The 16,454-nt window shown below is 36.2% G+C and overlaps 1 protein-coding gene across 4 annotated transcripts in view; it reads right to left on the bottom strand.

The window, feature by feature from the left end:
• Positions 1–16,454, bottom strand: part of LOC113068017 (ras-specific guanine nucleotide-releasing factor RalGPS1) — a 125,593-nt gene that overhangs the window by 70,634 nt on the left and 38,505 nt on the right. For all 4 annotated transcript variants that reach the window (XM_026240569.1, XM_026240572.1, XM_026240570.1 and 1 more), the window contains exons 6-7: positions 10,751–10,840; positions 8,684–8,776 (exon numbers count right to left, since the gene is read on the bottom strand). In XM_026240569.1, coding sequence (XP_026096354.1) covers positions 8,684–8,776; positions 10,751–10,840 — 183 coding nt within the window. The remainder of the gene's footprint in view (positions 1–8,683; positions 8,777–10,750; positions 10,841–16,454) is intronic.

Genomic DNA, 16,454 nt, shown 5'->3' with positions numbered 1-16,454 from the left:
GAGCCTCGATCACCGTGATAACTTGCCCAGCCCTAATATATGTATGACATCTTCAGCATCATTATATATGCAGTTAATATAATTGCAGTTATAGTGTAAAAAAATACAATTAATGCATTGTGATAATATTATACATTTTTAATTTTATTTTACAAGTTATAAAAGTAATTTGTCTCCTTCACCATCAAACGTTCAAACCCTCCAGCTTTTAACAATTAAGTTTCAGGATTTTATTTTGGCAGAAGAGGTGAAATACTATAAACTTCTGTTCATAAATACAGTATGTTGGAATTCATACGAATGTGTAAATAAAGTAAACGAAGCGCATAAAGTATTCCCAAGTGTGCATTAAATTCACAGCACATTCAGAGATGATCTAATCTCTGCACGATAAACTAAAAAAAAAAAAAAAGTGTCTATCTTTCTTCTGCAATTTTCTTTCATATTTTATTTTTTTTAGGCTGAAATATAACTGGAACATTTTTTGACAGGCTTCGTGAGATTTAGCCACATTCTTTGACATTGTCCAAATATCAGGATATTAAAAGCAATGTCTTATAAAAATTTGCATGCGTTTTTATTTAACGGTCTAGAACAAATGGTTTATGTCATTACATGCCTCACCGACGCCTGCTACCACCGTAATCATTAACGTTTAACGCAGAGAAGAACTGACACAAAGAATCCTGGCAGAAAGGCCTTTATTCCACCATCACACATGAAAGCGGACACGCCAGCGAGACGATCAGTGGAAACACTGTCAGATGGATTAACAGCCAGTGTAACGTCTCAATGCTACAAACCAGGCTTCTCAAATCAAGCTTTGATCGTCTGTCAATTAAAAAGCCAGAGTGCTTTCAGGTCCAAGAAAACATCGCTCCAATTAGAAGATCAGGTCCCAGCTTTCTGCTCGGAAACCAGGCTTGTGCAAAGTTCAGAGCTGAAGAATTAGTTCCACTACAATTCCCGTACAGTGTGGATGTGAATTGATCTGGTTACAACATTCAAGACCGGATTTGAAATTGAAATTAGAATAATGGGAAGTGGAATTTAAAGGAATGGAATGTTTAAATCTGATGCTGATGTTACAGTACACACTCGAAAGTTCCAACAGCATTTAAATACTTCAGAGAATCCCTTTTATTATCACTTCAAGTGTGAATTTAACAGAACTAACTCATGGAACTTCAATCTAAAGATCCTTACGCACAGAGTAAAAAATATGCTTTTTCTTTCAATATTTGTCATCCTTTCCTATCAAAATGCTTGCTACGGATGCGGAAAAAGCTGAAAAATCAAACCTGATTCGATTTTTTTTTATGAGTTGAGAAAGTTTCTAAGGCAGTGTGTTGACTACGTCCAATTATATTAATTTTTTTAACATGCAAAAATTTCAGACAAAAAATTAATTCAAAGACCTGAACTCTTGCACTTTTAGCACCTGCTGTTTTTTACAGCAACCAAAGACTAAATATGTTTGGAGATTTTAACTAAACCACCGTCCACAGAGCCAGTCTTGAAGGGTTGCCATGTCCACTTATTTTAAGTGATGCTTAGTACGTGTCTTTGGGTTTGTTGTTTGTGCTCGGCTCCTAAATCAAATAACATTATAGGCAAGTTGTGGTAACACAGCTTATTTCCAAAATAACTAATTTGGATTTGAGTTGATTATGGGATTGCTCTTATGATGTATTTTCTAGCAAGATTTGGCAGCACTAATGAGTCCAAATGTACCATGTGATTTCTTCAGTGCACATACAGAAAAGACACAACTGATTGTTCAGTTCGACTCCAGTCCGGCTACACTACATAGAATTCCTGTAAATGCAGTTGTCGCTACCTGAATTTTTCAGCACTCAATTCGGTTGGAGAATGTGGCCTTTGTGTGGTCGTAGAAAGATTACGAGTGGACGGTCAGTGTCCAGAAGTCTGACCACCTGACATCTGCCTGACAGGAAGTCCAGAGTCCAGCTGCTCAGGGAGTTGTGTGTCAAACTATGGAGCTGAATACTGAGCCCTTGTCCACAAACAAACCGCATTCTCACAGATGTGTCCAGATGAGAGAGACTGACATCATCATGATGACATTGCTCTTAAATCATCCGTCTGTTTCTCTTTGCATGTGTTTCCATTCAGAACTGAATTGAGAAAGCTTTTTAAATTACAGTTCAATTACCTATCTATTGATCTATCTGATACAGACTTTCATAAGAAGAAAACTAATATAGAATATATATAAATATATATATATATATATATATAGAACAATTTATTCTGAGCCGTTGAATTATTCGAAAAATAATGCATGTGGAGTGGCCATTGCATTATTTTTTATAATAATTCATTGGCCCAGAGTCAATTATTCTGATTATACTATTATATTATACCACACCTCAAGACATCATTCAGATGATAGATTTAACCCCATAACTGTCACCGTCCCACCTGTGGGATGCTTGGCACTCTTTTATGTTATTGTCTTTTTCTCTATAAAATCTTTTAGTAATCATCATAAATCATATATCATTTGAAAGCTTAGAAGCCCAAGATTCATCCTGTGAAAACCATTTTGAAATCGGACATTGCTTTACTATGGAAATTGTACTTTAAAATCTAATGGCGGTCACCTCCCCCTTAGTGGGCAGGGCCAAGTGTCATAACATATAATGCATTACGGTCTTCTAGAACCAAAACTTTTTATAATCTTGGCAACAAACATATCATTGGAAAGGTCTGAGTCTCAAGATTTCATATTTGTTGGTTATTTTGAGATAGAAGTAAAATTCAAAGAGAAATCTAGAGAAAAATTAATTGTGCAAAATTCTAAATAGTTTTGATGACTCCCAGTGGCTGTGTGTGGTATGACGCCCCCCAAAAAATAAAATCTCACAAGAACCTCAATTTTTTTCATATCAACTTCAAATTTATAACATAACTTATTTAGACACAAGGCTTTAATTTTATACCAATTTTAGAATTAAAATTGTTATGTAAAATATTTATAATAAATAAAATAAAATAAAATTAATATAGCGCATATTATTTACAGTACATTTAAACTTCTATAACTTTTTGATACTTCATTTTTTTGAAACAATTCCACTTTTGCCAAAATCTGCTAATTTCCTTCTTTAAAGAGACCAACCTTATGTTTATATTCCAAAGTGTTCATAAATTACAGCAATTTTAGTTTGGATAGTGCACTTTAATGCCTATTTAAAAAATGGGGTGGGGGGGGTTTGAGGTGACAGTTAAAGGGTAGGGATTCGTCTGGTTTTTGTACTTAATCAGTGGAGAATATGGGATGAAGCATACATTGATCAAAACCCAAGACAAATCAACTGCAATCATGGGACCGCTTGTATCTGCAAGTGAGATTTTCTTGCATGCAAAAATAAATAAATAAAACGCTGTCCTCAGAACTCTGACTTTCCCCATCAATGAAGCCAGTAATGCAGCTAACAGAGTTTCTTTCGGTAAAAGTCAGAGCTCACTGAAATCAGAGTTTTGGAAAACATTCTTGTTAGCGGTGGTTCTGGGCTTTAAGTTGTTGAAAGCGGATATATACCATGTTTCAGCTGGTTTCACCATGCCTAACATCGAATATCTATGATTCATGTCAATTTTCTCAGTGCCAGCTGCTGAAAAGCTCTCGAACGAAAGGCTAATCCTACCGGGGAACACTGGGTAATATTTCTTCTGCGTTTGACATTACTTTTTTAAACAACAGAAGGGACTGAAATAACCCTTTTGCAACATAGCCGCTGAAAAAGCTTGTGTTCTGTGCTATAAAGAGCAGGAAAATGTGTGCAGGACCTGGCAAAAGCATCTGGAGGTCTCTGGCTGAGAGAGCAGGTGCAAGGAAAGACGCATCGGTTACTGGAAACTAGGGGATAAAACAAGTGCTACTGGTCCCTCAAGACTAATTAGACATGGACTGCTTTCAATACAGAACAGTCAAATCACATCCAGCTCATACCTGCAGATGGGCCGTAAAGTGTGTTAGCTAACCATGTAATACTTTCCTGTTTTCTTCTGTAATGCTTGCCAAGATTCACCATTCACCATTGTGTATGGCTGAGGTATCATCCATGTAGCACACATGGTGTGTGACGAGTTACAAGCCAGTTTAATACGAGCCGTTAGTGTTCAAATCAAGACGTGATATTGAGCTAAAAAGCTAAAGTAAGGCTAACAGTCAGGGTTATTATTGTTATCTATTTCTAAAAAGATTATAAAAATATGAAATAAACAAATAAAACTGAAACAAAAAAAAAACCTAAATCATTACTTAAACTGAACTGAAATAGCAATACATTTAATCTAAATACTAATGTTTAATGAACATGTATAATATCTATTAAAACTATATATATATATATATATATATATATATATATATATATATATATATATATATATATATATATATATATATATATTTTTTTTTTTTTTTTTTTTTTTACCAGAGCACATTGAAATATGATTGACAAAAAATTGAACTAAAATTGAAATTAAAAAATAAAGGTTATCCAAAATATTAATTAAAACTACAAAAGTATACACAAAATACTAAAATAACAAATGGAACTGGTATTAACCGCACAATGTGCTGATTTGATGCACAAAAAAAATGGTTCTTTATATTTTTGGTGGAAACTGCGATACATAGTATTTTTCAGAATCTAAAGTTCAAACAAACAACATTTATTTGAAATAGAAACTATTTTGTTACATTATAAATGACTTAAATGTCATATTTGATCAACTTTATGCATCCTTGCAGAATAAATTAATTTAATTCTCGAAAAAATTAAACTTTTGAACAGTGGTGCACTTCATGAATTGCATATGATAAATCCTGATGTAAAGTCAAATTCTGTCCTGAATTGCTGAAACATGCATGTTGGTTGTTTGTTCTATAGTCTTCTGATTTACTTTAGGGCCACTCTTCATGAGCTGTAATATTAACCAAACACAAGTAAATGATAATTTTCATTCCTGGGTGGAATTTCCCTGCAAATGTGGACAGATTAATTACTTTTCCTTGGAAGCCTGTTGCATCACACCTATAGTGAGATCATAGTGCAGGCATGAGCAGCAACTTCAGTGAAGCAAGCCTTCGCACATACTGATAACAAATCCAGTATAATATTATCTACTGTATATGGAATCACAATAATTCAAAAAGTCATTTTCTGTTGCTGTTCCCTTGACATCAAATTTTATGTGCAATCCCTTGCATATTATATATAAATCTGGGCTTCATATTATAACAGATACGTTCGTATTTCTTAAGCTGTACATAAACGAATCCCTCCCATCCACGTCACCTCGACCGAAGCCAAACCTCCGGCGCCATGGACCTTCTCAACGGCTGTGGAACGGCTTTTAAAGGACAGAGTGTCCCTGGTGCTCCTCTAAGGGTGGACGGACAGGGCCATAAACCTGCCTGCATAGTTGATCTTGGCATCATCCACAGCCAACACAGAGAACTAAATCTGCAGCTAAAAAAATCATTAACGGAAAAGCAAAAACACTGCATTCTGGAGAGTTACTGAGTTTAAGACGCATTATTGATCAGACCAATGCGTCCAAATCCCCGTGAGCAGAGGGTTCTTTTAAAAATACAGGTAGTGTAACGTTATATCTTTTGGCTAAATTTTAAGGCAATAACATACTGAATAACTGCGACTTTTTATATGAGAAAAAAAAGTCTGAACTGCAAGATATAAACTCAGAATTCTTGCAATACCAAGTTTATATCTTGCAATTCAGAAAATATAAAAAGCTTAAATTGTGAGGGGGAAAAAAACTGAACTGAAATAACTGTTTTATACAGTTGCAGAAACAAGCTTCCATAATATCTAGAAAACTTCTGTGAAATATCACATCATAAAAAGTAAAGCAATCATAAAACAAACAACATAAAAAATAAAAGAAGGCATATGGAGTGAAAGAAATGTTGATTATAAGTATACTATAATTATATGTACATGATTGTAAATCTACTATGCAATTAAATAAATTAAAAAAAGTTTTTACTTTAATATTCATACTTCAATAATCCTTATTTCATTTATTATGTATTTATTATTAATGTACTGGAGTAATAGCTGCTGAAAATTCAGTTTTGCAACATAGGAACAAATTAGATTTTAAAATATATTCACATATAAAACAATTATTTTGAATTGTAATATTTCACAATATTACTGATTTTTCTGTTTTATTAAGAAATAAATGATCAAAAAAAAGAAACATTTAAAAATCTCAAATGAACCTAAACAACTGAATTCTGTTCTTAAAGACAAAGATTTCTAAAGCTTTTTAAACTTTATTTTTTTCAAAATTTTAATCAAAACATGCTTTTAGTAAAAAGTTTTTTTTTTTTTTTTTTTTTTTTTTTTTTAACTGCACTTCCTTAAATTCAATTGCAAATTTTGAATTCTGCTTCCTGTTAGCTCAAATTCAAAATCAGAAACAGAAATGGAATTCTAAATTCAGTTCTGAATGGCGCACTTAAAAAGGCTTTAATTCCAGTTCAGTTGGGACGCTGCTATTAAAGGCAGTATAGACAGTATTCAGTGAGGTTTTAAAACACAGCCATCGAGCAGAGGCCAAAATCAAGTGGAAAATACATTTCTAGTTCTAGGTCATACTGTCCATTGGATGAAAGTGCAGGAAATTATTCATCTGCTGCTTTAATGATGAACACATCCTAAGTGCATCATTTCTTTCCATATTACAAACATCTGTTAATTGTTAGGGGAAGTGGTCATCTGGAATCAGACGTGAAGAGTAAGAGGATCCAATGGCAAAAAAACACACACCCAGACATTCAGTCCTCAAGCTCACAAGCTCCTCCATGCTTCCAGACTCAAAGAAAAGCACTGGATGTCGCTGGCGTGACCCAGCAATCCGGCTTTAAACACTCATTTCTTGAAGCAGTGGCAAAAATCATTTTCAATCTTTTCCAGAGTAAAAAGTTAAATGGTGACACCCTTCTGTTTTCATGATCATCCTGATCAATACTGGCAGAAAGAACGGCATGATCAGACGTCCGTCACTAAACTTGTCATTATCAAGAAGTCAGATTTCCAAACCGGAGACTCACTAAGCACAACATGTGAGAAATAAACTGGTTTCGGCAAGTTTTTTACTGACCAGCTGGAAACTGCAACATAATGCATGATTTTATATTCAAAAACACAGGTCCAAAGCCCTCAAAACTAATTGACTGTCATTATAAATCTCTACCAATATTTGCCACTAAGTTCTTAATCATTTAAAATATAGTTACATGTAACATGACCACTTTTATTTTATACATTTTAGAAAGTACAGGTCATTATAAGTATGTTGTTTCATTTTTACATAAATGTTGTATGCGGATGAACATTGACTTACAAATATTTTGACATTTTATTTTGATTGGAAGCTATTTTAAATATTCAAGTAGACACATTATTTGAATTCAATGTGTATAAAATCACTTTCGTAATTTTTTTTTTGATGCAGACACCAAAATGGGACGTTTTGACTGTGACCCAAAATGATTTACAGCAATACTGTGCAGAAATGATGGTCTGACAATCCCGGTTTTAATCTGATGCAAGAGGATAAAATCCAAGAAATACTAATGTACAGTCAGACTCTCTCAGTCCATCCTTCTTTTGTGTGATACTTTACTGAGCTTTTGTATAAAACTGATGTAATTTACACTATTGTTCAAAAGTAGGTTTTACTTTTATTCAGCAAGGATGCACTGAATTGATCATAAGTGAATAATTAAAAAATGTTTGCACAAATGTTCAATTTCAAATAAATGCTAATCTTTTAAACTCTGTTTAAAACTGTTTCTTTTGAAGGATCATGTGACACTGAAGACTAGAGTAATGATGCAGAAAATCCAGCTTGGATCACAGAAATAAATTACATGTGTGAATATATTAAGGTAGAAAGTAGCTCTTTTTAATTGTAATAATATTTCACAGTTTTGCTGATTTTACTGTATTTTTATTTTTCCAAATCAATGCAGCTTTGGTGAGAAGAAAAGACTTTCAAAAACATTAAAAATTCATACCAACCCCAAACTTTTGAAGTATAGTGCATTTCAAACAGTGGTTTGGGATTGTTTTCAGATTTGATTTCATCCAAAATTTTCTTTTGGGATCATCACTAATTAGGATTAATGTTTTCTGCAATCTACACTTATTGAAAGCCATACAGTGTACAGTAGGATGAGAAAAGTGTTATTTTTGGATGCCACGTTTCTTTCCGCAACGTTAAGATTTTAAAAAGCAACTTTCCATTTTAGATGACAGACGCTTGCGTTAAAAACCATCAGTTTCAAAGTGAGCAGGGGAAAATAATTACAGGACTAAGTGGGCAAAGTGGGGAAAGTGTAATTATGGTGATGTATGAGCAACACATTTGTATAATTCAGACATTATGATTAAACATCCAAAGGGTTGAGGTCTGTGACGAGTCTGGCTTTATTTCGCTTTACTCCGGGGAGAAAGCCATTCCCAAAAGTGAGCCGAAAGTGAACAGAGAACGGTTTCTTGAGGACAGTCTGATTCATTAAATCAAGTAAACAAAAAAACAGTGTCTCTTAGGGTGCAGGTTTGGATTTTGTCATTCAGACAGCTTGCCAATAAATGTTGAGTGTGTTTCTTACCGCCCAGGTCTTGCTGAGTCTAAAGATGGGAGCGCTTTGCAATCCCGACACCACAGACACCATAGAATGAAGGTTATTCAGCTCTAGAAGTTTCTGCAGACATAGAAAGCAAGTGATGAATTGATATACAGTTCAGAAAACTCAATGCACAAACCACTAAGGGCTTTGAAAGCACAGGGAGAGTCAACACTCACTGCAAAAAAAAGATTTCTTCCTCAGTATTTCATCTGGTTTTCCAGAACAAATATCTAAACCTTTCTAAATCATCATAAATCACTTAAAGAAACATTTATTTGAGAAGTTATTTTTTTTTACTGTGACACAACATTCCCGCAATAGAAACAAAGTGGACTTGACCGTTATGTCAGATTGTTTCTGAAGTAACTGTAACTTAAGAATGATTAGATGCTTGAATAGCAAAGCAACACAAAAATACAGAAGAAGAAAATAATTGTTTGCATTCATATGCAACTGCTTCGATTTTACTGGTTGCATTTCATCATGTTTTGCCATTAACCTATATAACCAAAATTTCTTCTTAAAGGTTAAATTGGTTTGCAATTTGTGGAAATGCTGAAAAATGCACTTCTAGCGAAGCAGACATGTACTACTGTCTGTTTGTTAGGTTAGATGATGTCACAGCTACCGCCCACACTCAAAACTCCCATTACTGCTCTCCTATTGGATGTCGTCCACTAAAAGACAGTGACCTTCAGGAAGAGTCGGACCTGCTTTCAACATTACTCCCACAATGAAGACCCAACAAAGTCTAGAATGATGGAAAACTGCTTTGTGCTCCCTTCAGTAAATCTGGCACGCCCGGACCGACTCATGATGACTACAATCTGAGGGGCTTTTCAGCTTTTGTTCTGTCAAAAGTGTTCCTCTGGGATTTCTGAAGGATGATATTCCAGCCGCTGCACTGACGTGGCTTGTTTTGATGAGTTTACTGAGATGAAGACAAACAGCGAAGGGCTCTTCGACCGCAGTCTTCATCCAGATGAGAGACGGGCAAACATTTGTCAGAGTACTTATCAAGTTTAAGATAAAAACTAGACCAAACTCTTCACACTGTGTGTTCAACTGCATTCAAAGTGAAGCGTCCGATTTCTATGCCACTTGCATGTTTCCAAAAATAATAACAATGTTTTAGTATCTGCATATCAAACTGTGCTAAAAATAAATTCCTTTGAGAAAATTGCACGTCACCTTTGAAGGAATAGTTCACACATAATTGATAGGTTTTTATTTTTATCATCTACAAGTAATCCACACTACTCCATCAATTAATGTCTTGTCAAGTGAAAATCTGCATGTTTGAAAGAAACAAAAACATCACAAAGACGGTTTTAACTTTAAACCATCACTTCTGGCCAAAATACAGGTCCACAATAACACTTCCTCCTGTAAAAAAACCTATCTTCTGTTGTCTCTCAAACCAAAATCAACCCTCTTATTTGTCTGGAGCGGTTTTGGCTAGTAAACAGTGTTTGATCTGTGCAGATTTCGCTCCTGATTCAGACCAGATGACCTTTCCACTGGAGAAAGCAGTATTACAGATAGACGACTTGTGTTTTAACTGGAAGCGATGTTTTGATGTTAACTGTTTAGTGTGCCAACTGTCCTAATTTCAAAGCAGATCCCTCTCTAGTGCACACTAATGAGGTGAACCGTCAAAGCTGGACAGACTAACACACATCCAGCTTTATTCTAGAACATTAAACATCATTAGTCTAAAGCAAATTCACTGTAAAAGCTTTGATTGCTCTTCAGATCTGTTCCAAATCATGGAGATCTGCCTACATAGAAAGGCTGTCTTCAAAGACACCTAGTTATGAACAAATTTTAAGGTCGCACTGCATGATGGGAAATGTAGTTGCTGCACAAATGACTGAAGAGTTTCAAATAATATTCTTTTGGTATCTTTGACATTGTGGTGTTTATTATGACCACCATACTGTATATGATGTACTTGAAACAGAATTTGGTTGATTAGCAATCTTTTAAGTTTTTTATTTATGCAATAAGATTATGATTGTGTAAACAAACAGCTGTTCATTAATGTACCTTTGCAATCTTGATGAAGTGGCTCAGGATCTCGGCACGGATCTTCAGTGTTTGAGCGGTCAGGATTTCCCGTACCAGCCAGAAGCTCACCTGAAGAGATGAGAAAAGTTTCAAAACTTGTGCAAAAGACGACTCATAAATACTTTTAATAAACAGCTGGAAACAATGAGCATGTCATTCGATAAAATGCACCACTATGATGCCTACGTGCATTAAAATGCTGGGCTTCAGAAGTTTTCAAATGCATTTTATGATAGAAACGTGATCTTCCCAAATAATGGCACATAAATAAACAGAAATTTGAAGTGAATAAATAAATAATTTAAGGGAAATAAATAAATATTAAATATTTATAAATAAATGAATGATCAAAAGAGAAGCAGACTCAAAAAGAATGCAAGAGAAAAGCAGAGGTCAGCCGAGGTCACGTCACAGGACAGCAATAAGTCAAGTTTTCATCTGCGGTTTAAACTCAACTGGAGGCAAACCATATCTTGTGGAAAAACCATTTCTGACAGACAAAAACAAAAATGCTGGAAATGAGATGGAGGAAAAGTCTTGTTATGTAATGACTGAAATATGAGACACTCCGCTGTGATTATAATTGTACGGCAAACACAGAACGCAGAGTGCACAGACTTCACGCCAATGCAAGCGGATGCCAAAGAAAAAAAGAAAATAACTCAAGTAGAAAGCAGATGAAGCCTGAGTGATTCGGACCGTAGTAAATAGTTTAAGATTTCGACCTCAGGGAACTATTGCAACATAACGGGAGTCAGGTAACAATTTCCTCAAAAGCTGCTTCGGTTATATTTCACGCAAGGGGAATCAAACTCGAGAAACTACTTCATGTCTGACAAATATTTTGAAAGAAATCTGGCACTGTTGAACATAGCAGGTCATTGCAGGTACACTATACAGATATTGCAAGTTTTAAATGTAAAAGGTTATTGGAAAACATTTGACAAGAAAAAAAGTATTTCAAGTAAAAAAATTCAAAGTACAGTTTCTTTGTATTTATTTATTTGTGAAGTTAAAAAATGCAATTAAATAAAAACTGCAGAGATTAAGTCTACTTTCAAGTCAAGTTCTCTTGTCTTTTGATGCTTTTTCAGAGGAAAAATAATACGCTAAAACCATTCAATTTGTTCACAACCAGCAAACGGGTGCAGAACTCCCCGAGGAACAGTAAAAATATCTGTACAAAAAGAATATATGGACTGAACCGTCCAAGCAAGTGATGTCTTTTCCATCGACGCTCAGGAAGTCAAAGCTTCCACAACATGATGGAGAAAAAGGGCACATAGTTTAACCCCTGACTTTCATCCTTCAAAGAACACAGTAAAGCTAGCGAGTACAGCAAGGTTAGGCTAAGAATACGCAAGCTCTCGGTTTCAAATCTACATAGACAGCATCAGCATCCTAACTGAAACAGATTGATTTAAAGTGCATTACATGGGACATTTCCATGCAAACAAATAGATCCGCACACATTATGTGTAGTGCACACAAGACACTCGTATGAGGGGCTTCACTAGATATCTTTATTTATTAAATGAGAATAATGCGTGGAGCCCATGCTGTCTGACGATGGAAATAAATTAATTAAAGATGGGTTTCAATTACTTAAATATGTGTAGTTACTACTATATAGGGTCATTCTGTGTCGAATCATCCAAATGCAAAAAAAAAAATTCTGAAGACAGACAAACGTAAATAGTGACAAAGGCCAAAATATATGAATATTTAAAGGTGCTATTTTATAAGGTGGTGGGGGGGGGGGGGGGTCAAAGTGACAATTAACATGCAATTTGGAGCCGAATAAGAATATGGCAGCATCACTGATATTTTGACAGATATTGGCAGGTCTATTAGCAAAATATGTTGACTTAAGCCATCCTTGATGCTTTATATGCCACTGGTGACAGTTCATATACAGGAAAAATAAAAGCACCTTTTCCCCCCAAGTGTTGGCTGTAATACAAGACGTGTTACATATTTCCTAATACCCTTTGGATTCTGGTTCTTTCTTTTGCTATTTTTAAATCCACACATGGTCCAATTGGAGATATCTGAATTTTAATGTAATTACATTAGAAAGTATTAAATTGCAAACTTCAATATTTGTAGTGAAACTGAGTGACTTTTTTCATTCTGTGGCAAATCAACCAGATTTAAGAAACTTTCTGTCTAAAATTCTCTGATTTTGATAACATTTAATCTCAAGAATGACATACATAGATACTGATGAAAGCCAAAGTATTAAAGTATATAAAGTATTTTGCAGAGAAGAGTTAAAATTTCTTTTTTTCATTCTAAGATTTGGAGGCAAATATGGGCAGGAAAATAATGACTTTAGAAAAATGATAGCATAATATTTTAAACAGACATTGATGGGGCTGTCAGTTAAACCTTAAAAATCTTCTTTTTTTCTTTTCTTTTTTTTTTTTTAAGTTGACATGCCTTTAAATGTTTATTAATATCTTTCAGGATTGGTTCTTAACCAACTTTTCTTAAGGTATCTCAATTTAAGACCATACACGGTTCAGTTCCAGAGGATCTATATTAGGATCTCAATGTGGCTCCAAAAAAAAAAAAAAAAAAACCTTTAGTGTGAGCCAGAAAAATGCTTATTTCATTGGATTATTTAATGTCCTCTCCCTCATTTCAACATTTTAAAAAGAATAAATCGCACTGGTTATCCTGAGAAAACATTGTGCAAATCCTGACATAATTTCCAAACTCCTGCTCCTTCATTTTCTAAATGTTAACATCTTTATTAGGATAAACATGCAACGCTCGAGTCATAGTCAATGAGTTACGATCTAAAGAAAATGAGCTTCAAAAATGTAGGCCAAAAAGTCAAGTTTTCCAGGGAACTTCACAGGCATATCATATTAGCTTTATATATATACGAACACCGCTTCGCTAGCTAGACCGTGTGCAATGATGTCATAGTCTATAGCTCATTATCAAATCATTTACACATTATAAGAGCTCTGGTTGGAATAGAAACCTGTGGAGAAACTGGCTCAGAGATCACGGCTCTTTGTCTAAAGTGGCTGTAAAGTGGGTTTTACCAAAGCGTAAAGCTGCGACCCCCTTCATGAAAGAGGGTGAGCTCATCTGGTTCATTTCTACCCATAATGCCTTCAAAATGCCTTTAAAAGCATCTGTTCCTGCTCCATAAATGATGAACTGAGTGCTACAATGTTTTTAGCGCTGGAGTTTCTGCTCAGTTGCCATGACGACGGAGCACAATGTTTCCATGTACAGTTCCTGCTCACCTGATTTCACTAAAACTAGAGCGGATTTATTACACGGACAAACTTGATTAGACATTTAGCAGGGGTCTTGATTAGGGATGCAGGACTTTCTGTTCAAAATGTGACTGCCGTTTAAAAGATCACTTTAAAAAAAAAATAATTTTGCAAGGCTGCACAATTTGTTCACAACCAGCAAAAATTTAATAATAATAATAATAATAATAATAATAATAACAATAATGGTTGTTATTATTATTATTATTGTTTCTATGAAATAAACTTAAAAAACAAAATAAAGAATATTATATAATATAATAATTTGATTTAACATTTTTACATTACATAACATAAGATGGTGATTTAAAATGCCATTTAAAAAAGTGTGCTTGATTTCAGTGCTGCAATATTTGCCCCAAATTAAAAAATAATAAAAATAATATATAATAATATAGTTATAATAATAACAATAATAACAATAATAATAATAATAATAATAATGGTTGTTATTATTATTGTTGTTGTTGTTATTATTATTATTATTATTATTATTATTATTATTATATATTTAGTTAAAAACAGATATTCTAGTTATACTCTAGTTACAGTAGAGATGGGCACTTGTTGACCTCAACTGGGGATATCGTCGGGTGGTGGAAGGAATACTTCGAGGATCTCCTCAATCCCACCGACTTGTGTTCCGTTGAGGAAGCAGTGGCTGGAGACTCGGAGGGGCACCCGTCCATCACCTGAAGTCATCAAGGTAGTTAAAAAGCTCCTGGATAAGATCAGCCCCGAGTACCTCAAGTCGCTGGATGTTGTGGGGCTGTCTTGGCTGACACGTCTCTGCAACATCGCATGGCGGTTGGGGACAGTACCTCTGGACTGGCAGACCGGGGTGGTGGTCCCTCTTTTCAAGAAGGGGGACCGGAGAGTGTGTTCCAACTATAGGGGGATCACACTTCTCAGCCTCCCTGGGAAAGTCTATGCCAGGGTACTGGAGAGAAGAATTCGGCCGATAGTGGAACCTCGGATTCAGGAGGAACAGTGTGGTTTTCGTCCCGGTCGTGGAACACTGGACCAGCTCTATACCCTTTCCTGGGGGCTGGAGGGTTCATGGGAGTTTGCCCAACCAGTCCACATGTGTTTTGTGGACTTGGAGAAGGCATTCGACCGTGTTCCTCGCGACATCCTGTGGAGGGTGCTCCGGGAGTATGGGGTCGGCGGCTCCCTACTTAGGGCTGTTCGGTCCCTGTACGACCGGAGCAAGAGCTTGGTTCGCATTGCCAGCAGTAAGTCAGACCTGTTCCCGGTGCATGTTGGACTCCGGCAGGACTGCCCTTTGTCACCGGTTCTGTTCATAATTTTTATGGACAGAATTTCTAGGCGCAGCCAAGGGCCGGAGAGTGTCCGGTTTGGGGACCATGCGATTTCATCGCTGCTTTTTGCGGATGATGTTGTCGTGTTGGCCTCCTCAGACCAGGACCTTCAGCGTGCACTGGGACGGTTTGCAGCAGAGTGTGAAGCGGCTGGGATGAGAATCAGCACCTCCAAGTCCGAGGCCATGGTTCTCAGTCGGAAAAGGGTGGATTGCCCACTTCAGGTTGGTGGAGAGTTCCTGTATCAAGTGGAGGTGTTCAGGTATCTTGGGGTCTTGTTCACGAGTGAGGGAAGGATGGAACGTGAGATTGACAGACGGATCGGTGCAGCTTCTGCAGTAATGCGGTCGCTGTACCGGTCTGTCGTGGTGAAGAAGGAGCTGAGCTGTAAGGCATAGCTCTCGATTTACCGGTCAGTCTACATTCCTACTCTCACCTATGGTCATGAGCTGTGGGTCATGACCGAAAGGACAAGATCTAGGATACAGGTGGCCGAAATGAGCTTTCTCCGTCGGGTGGCTGGGCGCTCCCTTAGAGATAGGGTGAGAAGCTCGGTCACTCGGGAGGAGCTCAGAGTAGAGCCGTTGCTCCTCCACATCGAGAGGAGCCAGCTGAGGTGGCTCGGGCATCTATTTCGGATGCCTCCTGGACGCCTTCCCAGGGAGGTGTTCCAGGCACGTCTCACCGGGAGGAGGCCCAGGGGAAGACCTAGGACACGCTGGAGGGACTATGTCTCCCGGCTGGCCTGTGAACGCCTCGGGGTCCTCCCGGAAGAGCTGGAAGAAGTGGCTAGGGAGAGGGAAGTCTGGGTGTCTCTGCTTAGACTGTTGCCCCCACGACCCGGCCCCGGATAAGCGGAAGATGATGGATGGATGGATGGATGAATAAATTACTATTGTATATTATAAAACAATAATTTGATTTAACATTTTTACATTACATAACATAAAATGAGATTGTGATTTAAAATGCCTTTAAAAAACAATACATACAAAATAAAAATTACTAAAAAACTAAAATAAATTACTTTTGTAATATTTCACTGTAAAAAAAATAAAGAAA

The sequence above is a fragment of the Carassius auratus genome, linkage group LG30F, assembly GCF_003368295.1.
Source record: "Carassius auratus strain Wakin linkage group LG30F, ASM336829v1, whole genome shotgun sequence".
NCBI classification, from domain to species: domain Eukaryota; kingdom Metazoa; phylum Chordata; class Actinopteri; order Cypriniformes; family Cyprinidae; genus Carassius; species Carassius auratus.
This window is presented reverse-complemented; position numbering and strand designations above follow the sequence as displayed.